Raw genomic sequence first — 18404 nt, forward strand, 5'->3', positions numbered from 1 at the left:
GTAGTGAATATGTTTATGTGATTCAAAGTGAATAAGTAATATGATACAAAGTGATAAATATGTGATTTATCAAGTATGTTATATAAAAGTGATATGTGAATAAATGCCTTAGTGAACTCAAAGGAAATATGATATATGACAATGAAATGATTTTGGAGTTGAGAGGGGTTGGGGGTTCGAATGGGAATCGAGTTGGTGATATGGAGGTTTAAAGGGGGTTAAGAGAGGAGTATTGGGTTTTGTGATGTGTTTACTAGAGTTCCTGTATATTTTTCTAGAGTTCCCATTATCATAATTCTATTATAGGTTGGGAGTTTATGTTTGGCTTGGATCTCTACAATGTATTGAAATTATTGAACTCCTCTAAAATTCACTAAGAATTGCAAAAGTGATATGTGAAAGTAAAAGTGTGTGTAATAATATGTCAAAATAAAGTTAAAAGTGAACATGTGATTTAAATGTTAAAATATATATGTGAATTAAGTGTTTATATTATGTTTGTGAAATGAGAGAAAGATTTTGATATGTGAAAGTAAAAGTTAATTAGTGATAATATATGTTAAAGTGAAAACTATAAGTTATAAAGTTAATTTAAATGATTTTATGTTTTGGAAAATGAATTAAAAGTTAAATATATTAGTGAAAGAAATTGCGTGAATAAATATTATTAAAATTAATTAAATTGTATATATATAAAAATGGTAAGATTGAATTCAATTGAGTACTTACTAAAGCTATTCACATAGTTTAACGCATTTGTTTATACGCGTAGATGAAAGAAAGTAGAATGAAGGCACGTGGACTACTTCTTTACAAGGATTGTGTTAAACCAAGCTTTATTTGATAAAATATTTTGATATAACAAATTAAAGTGTTTTTGAATACAAGTTAAAGTTTAACAAAATTGACAAAATGATTTTTCAATTTGAAGTCTAAGAGATAAAATTTTGCATATTTACTTTGAACTCTTAGAAATTTTTTTGAAACAACTTTAAAATCAAGTTAAAATGATTTTAACAAATCAAAATATTTTTCAAACAAGTTAGAATTGCTCTAGACCAAAATATATTGATACCTTTTTGGCCAAGTATCGATAATTTTGAAATATCGATACCCTTAAAATAAACAATACCAAAATGACATTTTGTTTTTCACAAAATTAACAAAGTATCGATACGATATCGATAACTTTTCATAAAGTATCGATAAAAATTGTTTTGGTATCGATAGTTAAACTCCAACGGTCACTGAAGTTAGCATTTATTACAAAAAATATCAATACCATTTTATTTGGTATCGATACTCGCTGTTGTAGGTGTATTAAGTGCTATGGTTTTCACATCCCCAACGACTCTATTAACTACCACAACAACCTCAACGGTTGGAAATCAATTTGAAAGTATAAATACCAGCTTTTAAAGTTCCTACAATAACAAGAAAGCATATTCAAGCAAAATCATCAATTAAACAACTTTTGTGCCCAATACTTCCATAATTTTCTTGTATACACTTGTGATCTTTTACTTTCATTCCTTAGTTCAAGTGTATCATAGTTTATTTGGGGCCGAACCACTCTAAATCTTTGTGTTCATTGTTTCATTTTCTCTCATTGCTTCCACCAAAATTTTTAAAGGCCAATTCACCCCATCTTGGCGATTTCGGTTTGATTTATCGAGCTAAGAGATTGTTACTTCAATTTGGATCTCACCACTAATCCAAGATACAAGACCAAGTTTTTTTTGGCATATATATATAAATTTTGGACTTTAGAGATGTCATGTACTTAGGTTTGTACTGTAAATATGAACTATAAATGTTTAATAGAAATGTTATAAAGCAAGTGTATGGATGTGATTTCAAAATATGATTATGTGCTTAAATGTAAAATTTGTTGCTCAAATCTTTTAACGGATTGAGTGAGAGGTATTACAACACTAACTCAGTCAGGGGTTTTATTAATAGTATATATAGTCATTTAATAAAAAGGTATATTAGTTATTTCCTAATCAAGTTGGTTCCCGATTAACCCATGATACCAACTCAGTCAGAAGTTTTATTAATAGTATAGATAAAAATAATATAATAATTTCAAAAAATTCGAGCCGAGCTTGAGTTTTGAATGTCACTTAAGTCTAACTCATATTTTAAATGGGTTTAACTTTCTTGCTCGAACCGATTTTTGAACCTAATGTTTTTGTTCCAACATTCTCAAATATCAAACCAAACTTTAGACTTGAATAGATGATCTACTCTAAACAAATATATATATATATATTTAAATGTGAGTATTTTGTTCATTGGCAGTGTATTTTTTTTATTCCACAAACCAGCCTTAAAAACTGATATTTGTTTTTTTAAATATATATTTTCTAAATATTTTGCTATATCTCTATAAAACACTTACTAAACCCCTAACCCTGCTTGTGGAGTCTAAAAATTTTATTGACAGTGTACTAAATATTTTTCTCATATTTAAAAGCTACAAATCAATGCCTTAAAGTATTAGGCTTAATTTGATTTTTAAAATATTTTCTATTTTTACAAACAAGTTTGATAAATAAAAAATTTGTTTCCAACACTAAAAACGTGTTTGACAATTGTTTTTCTATAATATAAACGACAAAATTAACCTAATATGCTAATTTTGTTAATTAGGCTTTTAAGTAGTTTTCTTTAAAAAAAATTAGAGAAATAGACTAATTTTGGAGAGAGAAATGGAAAGTGCATCTAACTGGACGCCCTTTCCGTTTCTCCCTCCTAAGGTTAGAGTTTTTAACATTTTTATGATTTTTTTAAAAGGGTTCGGGGTTTTTGACTGAAACTGGGAAATTCCAAAGGTATTTTTGAGGAGTAGGGGATGTGACACGTGTCTCATAACACATACATTTCATATGTCATAGTGGGATAGGACCATCACATCAAAAACTCATTTTGGGGAAATCTGGTTTTGGGGTGATTGTGCTTGATAAAATTAGGGGTCAAAGTCTAAGTGGAGGTCCTAGTCGACGGCCATGATGTGGTTATGAGTTCGAGTATAACTAAGGGCCAGTTGATGATCATTACGCGGTCACAAGTTTAAGCTTTTTGGATACCCCGCAAATGATGCATTATATATACCATACATAAGATTGGGGTCATAATAATAGGGAAAATGAAGGGATTTCCAATATAACCAACTTAATTTTTTCTCTATTTTAACGTTGTCGATATCTTTAACCTTTTATTCTTATCCGAAGGCTAACACCGAGGTGGACACAAGAGGACTCTTAAGGGGAGAACAAATGTTTTAGCAGAAGTAGATGTCAAACTTAGGTCGGTGCGATAGCGGTTGTAGTTATTAATGGGTTGTTTAATAACAACAACCACTGTCAGCCCAAAATGAGCATTACCTTTACTCCACAGAAATAGTTGCTCCCCATCTGAAAGTCCTTCCACATTCACGATGATGCCGACCTTTGGATAAGAAGGAAAGTTAAAGGTATCAACTACTTGAAAATAGAGAAAACAATTACGCCGATTATGACGGGAAGGCCCATAGTTTTTCCTTATGATTATACCCTCAAAATTTCGTATGTTATTTATCAAGCAACCTTTTTTAGTATCTGAAAAGTTTGAGCTCGTGGTTGCATAACGAGCGTGAACAGGCTCTCCCATTATAACTTGATCTATGATTGCCTAACGACCGTCGATTGAGACCTCCACGTATACTACCACCCTTGACCGTATAAAGGAAAATCACCTCGAAACCTGACTTTCCCAGTATAGGCTTCATCTTCCTTCGTCTTCACTTTTGTGTCCATCATCTTCCTTCGTGCTAGAATGCGGTGTTATCCTAGCCTCCCATCGTGTATCCTTCACTCCACAGGAAGATGGTTGTATCGATGACCCATCGCGATAAAATAATGATGTGTATGGTGTTTGTATCACTATCGACATGTAACCGTAAGTGTAACAAAATCGAGATACGTCAGTATTGACCCGGTCATAGACACTGACATTGGCATTTGCATCGGTGTCGTCATCGGCGATAGTGCATGTGCCAGCATCTGATCTAACGTTTGGGTTGGCATCGACATTGGCATCAATGTGTAGAATACGGGGGACGTCAGTGGCCCGAAATATGTACCTATAGGAATAGAAAAATCGGTCACGTGCGATGGTGGTGCGTAATACGGTGCTTGTGAAAAAAACACGAGGTTAATGAAATGAACAGGGACAACTGGAGTGAATTGATCGGGATATTATGTAGACATAGGCGACGCTTTTTGGGGCGGAGTCAATGATGAACCCGTTGTGCGACCGCGTCTGGCTCTACTCTTTTACTAGTGCAGTCATTATTGCCTCTTCTAACAAAGTTGCCTACTCATTGCCTTCACGATAGCAAATACGACTTGGCGGTAAGTCTGAACCACGACAAGTACTCCAAACAGGCCACCGTGTCTGCTAAGAAAAATGGTTCACTGATGGGTAAGAAATTCATCCTACGATCCCAAGCCTCGATGTACTCCAGCGGGACGCTAGATATGATGTCGGTGTTGACGTATGACATCCATTCAAACTGAAATGAATAATTGTAAATTTTGTTCATAACAAAATTTTATTTTACAAATCATTATGTGACTAATATAGGTTCGAAAGAATAAGTAACAAATCTCGGCTTCTGAGTGTTGATCTAGCAATAGCCTAATGTCTTCCAACTTCTCGGGTAGTCCCACATAACTCGGTTCATGGTTCCACCTGTAAAAGTGATATGTTAGTTCAAACATATGATAAATAAAAACATTTACTATAAAACTACGTATTTATTAATAAATTATTTTTACCTTGTCACCAACGGAAACATGTATGGGCCGTTCACTCGGGGACATAGAAATAGTAGCCGCCACTAGGCCCAGACTGTAGTAGGAGCAAACAATCATCGATTGACATTTTAACAGATTCTGTGGCCTGACACAACTCTTAGTATAACATAGCAAACACAGTTGATCCCTAACTCAATTTTCCACATTCTTTGAAGTGTACTAGGTGTAGTAGCCACCTTATTTTACCAAATTTCAAGATTTATCGAGCATTAAAATGACCTTGATAAACTAAAGGATGAATGCTCGGGAGTATTGTTCTTTGACAACCTCGATCGCATCCATGGGAAGCTTATTGAATTTTTTGACCAACCAATTCATTGATATCCGACCACCATCAAACTTGTTTGGGACCTTCCCCAATAATGTCGTGCAGAGATCCTCTTTACCAGGAACGATTGCTACTCTAGTGATGACTGGTCCATCCACCTGCAGATTAAGTTGTAACGCCACGTCCTCTAGTGTGATTGTACACTCGCCGCGTGGAAGATGAAAAGTGTGTCTCGGGCTTCCATCTTTCCACCAATGCGTTGATGAGTCTAGTATCGAGTTTGTAGCCGTCGAGCATACGAGACACATCTTAAAATCCCGCCTCTTGTAAGTAACCACGAATGGCGGGATCGGAGGCTTTGCCAAATTATGTATGAATGCTTCCAAAACACGATCGCCCGCCTGTTTATAAAGTCAAAATTTTTAATTTATAAAAAAATTAAGTTTAACTTAATCGGAAATAATGAAAATAAATTTTCTTCTTACCATTATTACCTGAGTGGTGGAATCTGCTTATCGTCGAAAAGAATTAGAGAGGTCGCCATTCGTGAAAACTTAACCTGAACGAATCAAATACGAAATAATTAAAAATAATAATAATTTAAAAAGAGAATATCGAGTGAACAAAAACTTGTGAAAATTGAGAAAATTGAGAGAATTGAGAGAGTTAGGAGATTAGAAAGAATTGAGAGACCATGATGTGAGTGAAAAAAATTATTTTGGAGGGTTTTCATAGGTTAAAATTTTTTTACTATTGGCCCTTTTAAATTTTTTTACCGTTGCAAGGGCAACAATCATATAAACGTTGAGAGAAAGCGCATTCAATTGAGTGCTCTTTCCGTTTCTCTCTTAAAAAATAACTTATTTCCTTAAATTAGAAAAATGGTTCAAAAACTTAATTAAAAAAATAAATTGGCATATTATAAATATGAAAAATAAAATAAAATAAAATAAAATAAAATATTTTTTTTACATTTATATGGATTTGAATTCAATACCAAATTTAATATTTAAAAATATATTAAAAAAATATATCATATATTTTTTAATATTCTCTTAAAAAAATATCTGTTTTAATATTTTGGTGGATTCTTTTTGAGTCTATCATATAATGGTTTACATAATTTGCTAAGACCTGGATAAAAGTCTATAACATAATTGAGGCTTCCTAAGAACCTATGTAATTGGACTTTATCAAGAATTTGGTCTGGGAATTTGCTAGCAAATTCTATAGATCGTTCTATTGGGGTAATGGTTCCTTGGGTAATGTAATGACCTAAAAACCTTACTTTGGTTTGGAATAAACTTATTTTGGATTTAGAAACTACTAAACCATTATTTCTTATGACTTTTATAAAGATTGATATATGTTTAAAGTGTTTTTCTAAATTTTCTGAAAATACTAATACATCATCGATGTATACTATTGTGAATTGAGAATATTGGTAAAAAATATCATTCATTATTCTTTGGAACTCAGATGGAGCATTTTTTAACCCAAAAGGCATTACATTCCATTCATATTGTCCAAATGGTACAGTAAATGCTGTTTTATATCTTTCTTCTTCTTTTATTTGGATTTGCCAAAATCCGGATTTCATATCAAATTTTAAGAAAATATTTGCATTACAAAGTTTTTGTAGCAAATCTTTCTTATTTGGTATTGGGTATCTAATCCATTTTAAGGCTTGATTGAGAGGTTTGTAATTAATTACTAATCTTGGCGTTCCTCTTTCAAGTTCTGCATTTTTTATTACATAAAATGCTGAACAACTCCAAGGGGAACTGCTCTTTCTAATTAATTTTTATTAAGAAGGTCTTGTATTTCTTTTCTACAAAATTCTTCCATTTCTTTGTTCATTTGTATTGGTCTTGCTTTTGTGGGTATTTGTCTTTCATCAAAATCGTTTTCGTATGGTAATGTTACTTCATGTTTCTTTCTATTCCAAAAGGCATTAGGAATGTCAGAGCAAATTGTTGATTCTATTTCCTTTTTGATTTGATCTATTCTTTTTTGTATTTCTCTTTTTCTTAATTGTTCATTTAATTTTTTAAAACATATTTCTTCTTTTAGGAAAGAGATTTGCTTCTGTTTGTAATTAATTAAATTATTAATTTGTCCATTATGAATGGATAAAGATTTTAATAGGTTGAGGTTTCTTATTTTCGGTTTTTCTACAAAAGGAAATTCTACCTTAGTGTTTAAAACTTTAGTGGAGATAGAATTATTTGTTACTTTATAAGGTTTGAGTAAGGATATGAATGGGGTTCCTAATATGACATCTTGGGTAATATCTTTTACCTTTAAAAAACATGTTTAATATTTTATACCTTTGTTGGATATTTCTGCATTGGGAATTTTGTAAGTAATTTTTAATTTTTTACCATTTGCAGCCTTAAGAGATTCTGATGTTTTATTATAATATTTTGTTGGAATTATTCCTTCTCTAATGCAGTTTTGGTCTGCTCCTGTATCAAAAAGGGCTATTGTTTCTAATTGAAATTCATTATTTATGACAATATTTATTTTTATTAAATATCTTTGAATAGATACTTCAGTTAGAACCATCATATATTCTTGTGTATTTTCTTCAGGTTCAGGTTCAGTTTCTGATGAACTTTTTTCTGAGGTTTCGTCTTTTAAAGATCTAATTTGTTCCTTCATTTCTTGTTGTTCTATTTTAAGCTGAGAAAGTTCTGATTTAATCTGTTTTATTTCCAACTGTAGATATTTTGGTAGATTCCACAATTTGCTTAAGTTTAAGAAGAAATATATTAAAAAAATATTTTTGAATTATATGAGCTTGCGCTTTGAACCAAGCTTAATTTATTTAAAGTTAAACATTCTTCTATTTATTATTTCACATTTATAAAGCAATTTTAGTTAAAATAATAAAAACAACCTTTTAATATTTTCTAAATGTTACATATTTTCATATTTTTAAAATTTTCAATTGTTCAAGAATATAAAGTGCAGGGAAAAAGGAAGTAGACTTGGAAATGTAGCAAGGAATATAAAAGTGGCCTTCAATATGTAGTTTCCGTGCCTTTTCCCTTGGAAAATTCCAACTTTTTTTTTTCTTCTTATTTGTCTTCTCATTGTCTTTGGCCAACAACGCTTAGGATCCTTAGCTTGATCAACTTCCTTTGCCTCGTGATGGTGGATTTAAATTCCAAACTTCCCAAAGAAATTAGGAAAAACAACCAAGGAAACTTGTACATCAAAGATGGTCAATTTCACATTCATATCCGAAATTAAAATCACAAGAGCAAATGAGATAGTGACCTTAAAAGTATTTAATGTGTAAGTCAATTTAGCCAGGGTTGTTAGAGCCGACGATTCGTTGAACCAATAACATTAATCCAAGCTGCTAAGAACCCAGAGGCTTAAAAATGGGGGGTCAACCATAAGTAAGTTGCTCCGTGAGCAGTGTTACATTATCAGATGCAAAGAAGAAAGGTCAAAAATGGGTCTTCTTACAAATAGAGTTGAGAGGAATGAGATCAAACCAGGAGATCATATTTACACTTACAGAGCTGTTTTCGCTTACTCTCATCATGGTATCTTTTCTCTCCTTCTTTTTCTTGAGTTTTGGACATCGGAAATTTATGGGTTTCTTCTTTTCTGTAAAAAAAAGGACTTGGAAACTTTTTGCCTTGTGATCTGGGTATTCATCTAGGTTTCTGAGTTTCAATTTTTTTTTAAATTCGTGGTTCCGTTTTGCTTGCTTCAGTTTACTTCCTTTTTTCTTGTAGATTTTACTAAATGTTCGAAAATTTTCCATGTCTCAATCTTGCAATTCTTATTCTTTTGATCTTTTTGGCTATTTTGTACCAATAATATTCTGGGTCTTGGTAACACACAGGTAAAAGTTACCCCTTTTTTCATGAAGAGGTGAAATTTTACTCCAAAATCTCTGAAACTGAAAATGGTCTTATAAACTAAGATACCTTTCCTTGTCATTGTGCCGTAGAATGTCTAGGATTGACATGACGACATCCTTTATTTTCTGTCAGAGGTTTTAAGTTTTTCTTTTCTTCGTTTGCGACAAGTAATGGTTCTGAGGGGTAATATTTTAAGATGAAGAGAGCTAATAGAAAACTTTAAACCCTTTCTGAACCTGGGGAATGGAGTGGAAGATAGATAATATGGTGGTCTCTGTCTTAAGCTACAGGAATGTTATCATTGGCCGTTGATGCTTTTTGCATTTTCTTTTGAATCAAGATTGGCCTTTGTCAAATTAGCTATGTAAAGTGTTCTATAGAAAGTAATTGTTACAAAGGCCACACAGTTACTTGGTTATGTCGTTGAGCAATCAAATACTGTCTTGTTACTATGATGAAGTTCATTCACTAGCTTTATTTTCAAAAGTCTACAGTTCTTAGCTTGAAAAAGTTATGAGGACAATAAGTCTCGGCCACTATCCCACAGCCAGAATCCTAAATGTTGCACCTATTCTTATATTTGTTTCTATCTTTCCTTTCTTCTTGTTCAGAAGTTGCATTGTCACGAAAGATTCGAAGTTCCGATCCCAATCATGCATCTCTTAAGCCACAAAATTTTAGGTCCATTCTTTTTGTTCTATAGGTTAACTGCTAAAACTTGAAATGGTAGCTGATATTCTTGGACTCCATTTCTAGGTGGTTTAAGACTGATCTCATGGCAGCATCAACTGAGTTATTTATGTCTTGAGGAGTCATATCATCTTTCTCAACATTTCTTCACTTTGCCTTAATTCCAAAGCATATCTCTACTTCTTGCTTCTTATTCCAGTGTCAAAATCCTCAATTATACCGTGCTTGCATTAATCTTAAGTTCCGTGCTTGCATTAATCTTAAGTTCATAATCAACTCATTATTCTACCTTACTACTTTATGGCGTCGTACCACTTATTTTAAAGGTATCTTCAAACTTTTCTAGGATGTATGATGATGCTTGAATCAAGCTCAATACTGTGCATATGCTTGTTGAATGTTAAATCATGTAGGTATCTTTGTTGGTGGAAGCAAGGTGGTTCATTTTAGACCTGAGCGTAACTTGGATTTCAGCATTGATACATCTTCTAATCTATTAGATCCGACATTCCCTCGATCAACTTGTCCAACTTTCCCTGATTGCGGCTTCCGGCAGCCAAACAGTGGGGTAGTACTCTCATGCCTGGATTGTTTCCTTAGAAATGGATCTCTCTACTGTTTTGAATACGGGGTGACCCCATCTGTTTTCCTTGCCAAAGTGCGAGGAGGCACATGCACCACGGCAGCCTCTGATCCTCTTGAAACAGTTATCCACCGGGCAATGTATCTTCTTCAAAACGGGTTTGGAAACTATGACATATTCGAGAATAACTGCGAGGATTTTGCTCTGTATTGCAAAACTGGTCTTCTGATTCTAGACAATCTAGGAATTGGAAGAAGTGGTCAGGCCTCTTCCATGATAGGTGCCCCATTGGCTGCTCTTCTTTCTTCCCCGCTAAAGCTTTTGATGCCAAGTCCTATAGGTGTGGCAACAGTTACAGCCGGGATGTACTGTATGACCCGATATGCAACTGATATAGGCATTCGAACTGATGTGATCAAGGTGGCGGTTGAGGACTTGGCTGTGAACCTAGGCTGGGCAGGGCGTCATGATGAAGCAGCTGAAGAAAATGAGGCTTCTAACAGACAAGTTGTGGCATTGTGACATGATCTGTATTTCGTCTGCATGAGAATAAAGCAGTAGCTTAGACTTGATTGAACTCATAATGTGATTGTCTCCTCCAAGTTTCTCACTGCTCATAACATTGTTAACTTTTCTCAGGCTAGTTGCTTGCCGTTTAAGCTATGCTATATTCAGACAGAACTTGAGGTATGGATTAAATGAAAGGCATGACAGTAATTGCTTGTTATTATGCACAACAAATTAACAATCTCTGATGTAAATATATAAAATCTTTTACTGAAAAGCAATTGAGTATATAACTGTTTTAACTATCAGTAATATTTTTTTAATAGAAGTATGGTAGAGTGTTGGACTCTTAATTTTATTGATGTCAAAACTTTGCAACATAAAAAAAAAAAGTACATGTAGATTTCTAATAATAATATTAAAACCAGTCAGATTTAAATATACATATATGCTTCTAATCGACCTGTCAACCATTCTTGGAGTCGAAAGGTGCAACCAACTTGGCACAACGATACACCTTTGAAAGCCTTTAGCTGCTCAGTGGTTTCCTCATGAACTATTGGGAAATTTAATCTCCATATCAACTATTTTTCATTTAAGTTTGTTAAATAATTTATTTGACTTTTTTTTAATGGGGATGTGACATATACATTTGATTTTTTTTTTAATTGTTGGACAAATATTATATTTTTTTATACAATATTAGGGGAGAGATAGGGATAACACGGTTTGAACTTGTGCAATACAAGTTATTTGACAATAGTTTTAACTACCGTTGTATACAAATCAAGATATGTTTTCTCATTTTGTTTTTGTTTTCTAAATTTAACTCAAAATATGTTAAAGCGTATGTCATATAATCACATATTTTATAAAGGATTAATATATGATATATTGTCAGTGTATAAGACTCATATATCATCATTTAATAATAATATGACACATCATTGTTAGTATAAAATAAAAAAAATTATTAAAAGACTTAAAAATAAATACCAACTTCTTTTAAACATAATTAAATATTAACTATAATTATGTTGCTTCTCTTTCGAGTTTTAAATTTTAGGTTTTTGTTTTTAGTTTTTGGATTTCAGATTTCATATTTCATATTTTAGATTTTGAATTATGGTTTTGATTTTCGAATTTTATGGTTTTGATTTTCGAATTTCAAGTTTAATGTATTTGCATTTATTTATGTTTAATAGTTATAATTAATTTTTATTTTTCTAAATAAAGTTATTTATATTTATTTTTAAATCTTTTAATATTTTTTTTTGTATAGGTAATGATGTGTTATCTTACTATTAATTTATAGTGCATTAATTTCCTTCATCGATAGTGCATCAAATATTTTTTCAATTTGAGTCAAGGTTATTAATATCATATGTGTATATATCGTTTTTGTTCAAGTACTAGTATGTAAAAAATATTGCTACATTTTAATATACCATTTTGAGTTTATTGTTATTTTTAAAATATTATATATAATCTAATTTCTAGTTTATTAATGAATTATATATTTTAAAATTTATTTGTATATAAATATAAAATTTAAAATTATTAGTTAAGTTAAATAACTTAATTTGATTAATTATATTTTAATTTTAATGTAATTGTAAAAAATAATAAAATGGTCAAGATAAAAAAAAATGTTAATTGATATAGATTGATAAACACCCACACAAACTAATATTGATCGAAAATGATTGAAACATACGAAACATCGGAAAAACACTCAACTTTTTATGAAAAGAAAAGTTCAATTATTTCATGCCAATCTATAGAATTCTATATGCTATTTTCTTTTATATTATTATTATAAATAAATGATCTTTTTATTATGCTTAAATTTGATGTTTAATTCTTTTATTTTAATTTTTAATATGATATAATATAATATTTATATTTTTATAATATTATTAAATAGTTCAAATAGTTAACATCGTTAACTTTTTTATTAAAATGCTACGTAGTTATATATAATTTAAAAGTAGATTTTTAAATCCAAAAAGTAGAGGGATTAAATTTTTGAAAGTAAAACTAAGGAGGCTAAATTTCAAATGTATGTATAGAGACTTAAAGTCATAGTTGTTTGAATCAGATCGGGAACCGACTGAGATATTAGTCTGAAGAGAGGCATTTGATCAGTTGATGGACTAACCGGTACAAACTAGTTGAACTAGGTTAAAAAACCTATTGAAGTGATTTTTTTAATGATTTATTTAATTGAATTGTATGATCTAATGGCTTGATGGGTTCAACCCCAATCCGATTCTGAAACCTTGTATTGATTGTAATTTAATTTTTAAATTTTTACCCTATAATTTATACAAGTAAATAATCAATCCAATATAAAACTTGAGCGAAATCATACTAATTTAAAATTTAAACAGTGCATAACGACTGATACCGTTATAATGCTCACCACTCTTAAGGTTAGTTGAAATCTCAAATGCCATACAAATATATTATAATATACAAACAATAGTATAAAATAATATAATAAAAGGAAGTAAAGAAATCCAAAATTGCCTCCCATAGTTGGGAGATTGAATTATTGGTGTTAGAAAATACCTACGGATTTATTTAATCTGGTATCAAGTTGGATTTGTTTAGTGTAAACTCATAAATTTTGGGACAAGCAAAGACTTCGATAGTGATTACATTACATCTATATTTCTGATTTTGGGATGTAATTATGGATGAGTATTGGATTTTTATTTTTAATATTGTATATATTTGTTTTTGGTGTGTTTTGTTTGTTTTTCTATGTAAGTTTATCTATTAAAAGTTACACAACATTGAGAGCTTCAACGAAATTTGAGGACTACTCTACTATTTTACCATGCACATTATGTATCAAGGGAGTTTTCTCAAACTTATTTTTAATTGGGAACTTATTAAGGAAAATATGTAATTTAAGTGTGGGGAGACGCATAATTTTTTATTCTTTTTTGTTTTGTCTGTTCTATTAAAAAAAGTATTAATGTTTTTGTTTGAAATGCATGATGTTTGAATTATGTTTGACATTGATATATGTGGTTTTTGGTATTGAATGTGCATTTGATTCTCAAAGCACACAAGTTATGGTTGATCTTAGTTAATTTAGTTCTCTAAAAGTAGATTAGCTAGTTCAATAAGGTTAAATTGCATATTAGGCTAGAGGTGATTATTATCTATGAGAATATGTAGGAATTTGTGTCAAATGATAGATAAGTTGTATAGATAATTGTAGATAGATAGTGCTTGAATCTTTTGTCATTCATTCGTGTAAATGTTATCTTCTTATTTCAAAGCTCTTCACTTCTATTGCCAAGATATGAATGAGCTCTTCCTCATAAAATAGATTCGGTTCCATCTCTAACTCTTTAGCCTGTACAACATGGCCTGAATTTGATTTATATCTGCTCAACATAAACACATGAAACACATTGTGAATCTTTGACAACTCTGGAGGTAAAACCAATCTATAAGGAGCATGATTGAAATTGTGTAACGTGAAATGTTTGAGGATGACCTAAGATATTGTTTGGATAGCTAAAGCCTAAATAAGCCTACCTTTATGCTATCCCTAGGTCCCATGTTTTAGCCGCTATTTATCCTTTCTTGAGGAACCTTTATTTTTGAGACCTTGAGGTTAAATTGAGTATGAAACTTAAACATTCTCTGTCCTTATTATTTGTTTTGCACTATGAAATGGACGTCGAGCCTTGGATATTGAAGGTTAGGTAGCAACATTATAGTGGTTTCAAAATGTGTACTTGAGTGAAAAAGTGAGGAACTGGTTCAATATGGTTGGTATAAACTTTTGCTAAAATATGCTTAAATGAAAATTTTGTGAGTGAACAAAAGCAATGTGAAGGTTAAAAGCATAATGAGTGAATAAAAGCATTGAATGTGTCAAAAGCATTGTGAGTGAAAAGAGTGATATACTAGAATGTACTCAAATGATGAATCATATTCGAGCTTAAAAATAATTATTTCATTTTTGTAATGCACAAAACTTGCTAGTTTTTTTTTGTACTTGTTAATATTGAACCATGTCCTCCATAATTTGGAGATAAAAGGGAGGTGAGAGAAGGAAGGATAATGAGGTGAGCTTAATGGTCAATATTGGATCTGGTGCCCTAAGTGTAGTATTTTTGTCAATATATACTTGTAATTTTTTAAAACAGATTGGTTAATAAAATTATTCATGAATTAGATTAATACTTTGTATAATGTCTTTATATAGTTTTTGCACGTAAAGCAAAATAAAAGTAAATGTTGCTTATTGGTTGCCTAATATTTAAACTAATACTAAGCGGATCGTAATTCGAAAAGACAACTTATATTAGTAGACGAACCTAAACATACCCTTAGTCTAATATGCCGTATATCAAGTCCAATTGGGGAGATGCTTTGTCTTGGGCATTGAAGCAGATGACTCTCAGAAGACAGAGACATAGTTGTGACTGACTGAACTGATAGCACATCCAACTGGACCCAAGAAAAGTAGATCATGAATTCATTTATGGATTTATTCACTTGTGACGTTCATAGTGTGACATACTGACCGTCTCTAGAGGTACCAACGTCCAGAGTAAGAATCATGCACAAAAGATATGAAATAAACAGTATCCGCAAGTATACGGGTCAGATTGTAATATAGTTACAACGAAGTAGGTAAGTACTACGAGGATCGTACCCGAGAGAGGCGAGTACTAAATTAATTTTAACCTAAGTACAAAAAGATCTAATTAGTACTTTAAACAAAACATATTATGATAAAATATAAATAGAATTTTTTGGGGTTTTGTAAATAAAGGAACAAAATACCATAAATGAAAAGAATTTCAAAAAACTAACTTATAAACTCTATCAAATCTAGCTACGGGTGATTAGCTTGCTTTGGTGGTCATAACTAATTCTTATTTTTGTTTTCTATTCAATCAACTAGTCATTAACCTAGTAGGATCTTTCGATCTTCTACTAAACTAATGAGTCGGCAATAACTACTTATCTTTTAACCTCACAGAACAAACCGGTTTGGGGCTAAGGTGATCACTGATAGGCCATACCAATTTTGGGTTAATTCCCACTTAAATGACTTCTTAGGATTGTCAAGCCTAGGGTTTAAGTTCTTCCTCTCCCAAACAGTTGATCCATTAAGAAAACCCTACATAGTCATCAATTAGTCACACTTCCACTCACTAATCCCCCATAAGAGGATTAGTTCCACATAGATATTATAAATACAATAAATTTGACAAATAATATATGCATAAAGAATAAATTAAGAGTAAGATTTGGAGAATCCTGAATTGTATTGATTGATGTAGCACAGAATTACGACAGATAATGAAAATACTTGGATTCAACTATGAAAACTTTTTATTCTGCATTTAGACTAAACTATGAAAACTTAATTAAAATATAATGAAAACACTCAAATTCAAGCTCCTCAAGTGTTAAAACTAGTTTAATTTGCTACACCAAATTACTACAGATCACATATCTAAATCCTAAGTGGATGACAGACCGTGTATGCGTGACTCATACACATTGATGTAAGTAAAAGCTTGAGTTCGAATAGATAAGGAACCGAAAGCTGGTGCGTTGGGTGTATGTCCGCCTCCAGATGTACCAAAGTCTAGAGTGAGAATCCTACATAAAAGATCTGAAATAAACGGTATCCGCAAGTATACGAGTCAGGTTGTAATTTAGTTATAACGAAGTAGGTAAGTACTCCGAGGATTGTACCCAACGGAGGCTACCACTAAATTAATTCTAACTTAAACACAAATAGATCTAATTAGTACTTTAAATAAATCATATTACGATAAAATATAAATAGAATATTTTGGGTTTTTGTAAATAAAGGAAAAAAACATAAATGAAGAAAACTAACTTATAAACTCTATCAAATCTAGCTATGGGTGATTAGCTCGCTTTGGTGGTCATAACTAATTCCTAATTTTGGGTTTCTATTCAATCAACTAGTCATTAACCTAGCAGGATCTTTCGATCTTCAATAAACTAATGAGTTTACAAGAACTACTTATCTCTTGACCTCACAGTTCAGACCAATTTGGGGCTAAGGTGTTCACATATAAGCCATATCAATTTTGGGTTAATTCCCATCTAAATGACTTCCTAGGGTCGTCAAGCCTAGGGTTTAAGTTCTTCTTCTCCCAAACAGTTGATCTGTTAAGAAAACCCTACATATTTATCAATTAATCATACCTTCACTCACTAATCCGTTAAGAAAATAATGACTTTGCCGATTACTGAAGCAGAATACATGGCAATTCCTGAAGCAGTAAAAGAAGTAATTTGGTTAAGAGGTCTGTTTAGTGAACTGGTAAGTGGAAAAGGGGCAACTATTGTATACTATGATAGTCAAAGTGCCATACATCTCACCAAAGATCAAATACAGCACGAGAGAACAAAACACATAGACATTCGTTACCACTTTGCTTGAGAGGTGATCATTCAAGGGGATGTTCAAATTCTTAAAATTGGCACGAAACACAATCAGACCCACATGTTGATAAAGAGTCTTCTGGTTTCAAAGTTCGAGCATTTCTTGGACTTGGTAAGCACCTGATGAAGATTCAATTAGGCTTGTAACAGGGCTTGGCAAGGGAGTTAAGTCAAATACGAGTCAATGTAGAGATTTGTTGGAGAATGCCTCTTATTTTGACCAAACAGTATGCGATGTCCCTACGAGCAGCACTCTTTCGTCCCAATGACATAATGGTCTTTCACGTCCCGACGATAGATCAAGCCACGTCATGATGTAGCGACGTGCAATTCAAGTTTTCTTGGTTTTTTTATCCCAGTTAAACTTTGTTTTTAGTTTCCCACTTGAACTCTGATTAACCTAGGGTTGTTGTAGTCTATATGCTACAAATTTTAGCCTATAAATAGACCTTAATTACTCTAGCTTATATATAACAGAAATATTAAGATTGAGAGAATTTTGTTCTTTGTTTTGTAGGAATTTTCTTGTGGGGCTTTGGGTTTTCCTTTGATTCTCTCCATCTTTTGTACTCTCATTTTATTATAGTGAAATCTCTTTTTTACCCGCCATGGTTTTTTTATCCATTTTTTAGGAGTTTTTCCATGTAAAATTTGTGTGTTCAATCCTTTTCAATTTTATTTTATTTACTTGTTCGTTGCATACACGAGTTAATTCCCTATATCTTTCATCTTTTTTTTTCCAGTATGTTGATATATATATTCTTAGTTTAGTCTTTAATTAATCTTAATTAATCTAAAATTTATATTCTTCAATCACTAAAGTTAATAGTAATCATCGTCATTTCCCACTAACAATATGGAAAACAATGGTTTAATAACCATTTAAGCTAATTAGATAATCACTAACTAGGTTCTCAAACATTTTTTAAATTAAAACTCAATAGCGATCAGACTTTTACAATTTAGTCGCTAAACTTTGATTAACTATTTTCTCGGTTAAATTACTTAATCGATCTTTAATATATTTTCATGTTAACTTCATTAATCTTTATATTTCATCCTTAAGGGATCGGCCGAGATCCGATCTTTAAAGTTGTTGAGGAGAATCAATCTTTAACGCAAGGTCAAGATCCATGACTCCGAGA

The 18404-nt window shown here is 31.7% G+C and overlaps 1 protein-coding gene across 2 annotated transcripts; it reads left to right on the plus strand.

Moving 5' to 3' along the window:
- Nucleotides 1-8129: 8129 nt before the first annotated feature.
- On the plus strand, nt 8130-11021 carry LOC107900955 (protein LEAD-SENSITIVE 1). Of its 2 annotated transcripts, none has more exons than XM_016826756.2 (2): nt 8130-8690; nt 10118-11021. In XM_016826756.2, exons 1-2 carry the CDS (start codon nt 8597-8599, stop codon nt 10807-10809), a joined length of 786 nt encoding a protein of 261 aa, XP_016682245.1. In that variant the 5' UTR covers nt 8130-8596; the 3' UTR covers nt 10810-11021. The 2 variants fall into 2 exon arrangements, with proteins under 2 accessions (XP_016682245.1, XP_016682246.1); XM_016826757.2 differs by having other exon boundaries at nt 8137-8690; nt 10205-11021.
- The last annotated feature ends 7383 nt before the right edge of the window (nt 11022-18404 follow it).

The sequence above is a fragment of the Gossypium hirsutum genome, chromosome D08, assembly GCF_007990345.1.
Source record: "Gossypium hirsutum isolate 1008001.06 chromosome D08, Gossypium_hirsutum_v2.1, whole genome shotgun sequence".
Lineage (NCBI taxonomy): Eukaryota > Viridiplantae > Streptophyta > Magnoliopsida > Malvales > Malvaceae > Gossypium > Gossypium hirsutum.

Excerpts from the sequence above, each read along its gene's own strand:
- LOC107900955 (XM_016826756.2), top strand. The coding sequence starts at position 8,597 with ATGGGTCTTCTTACAAATAGAGTTGAGAGGAATGAGATCAAACCAGGA. Across the intron at positions 8,691-10,117 it reads TTTCGCTTACTCTCATCATG|GTATCTTTGTTGGTGGAAGC; the intron begins GTATCTTTTCTC and ends TAAATCATGTAG.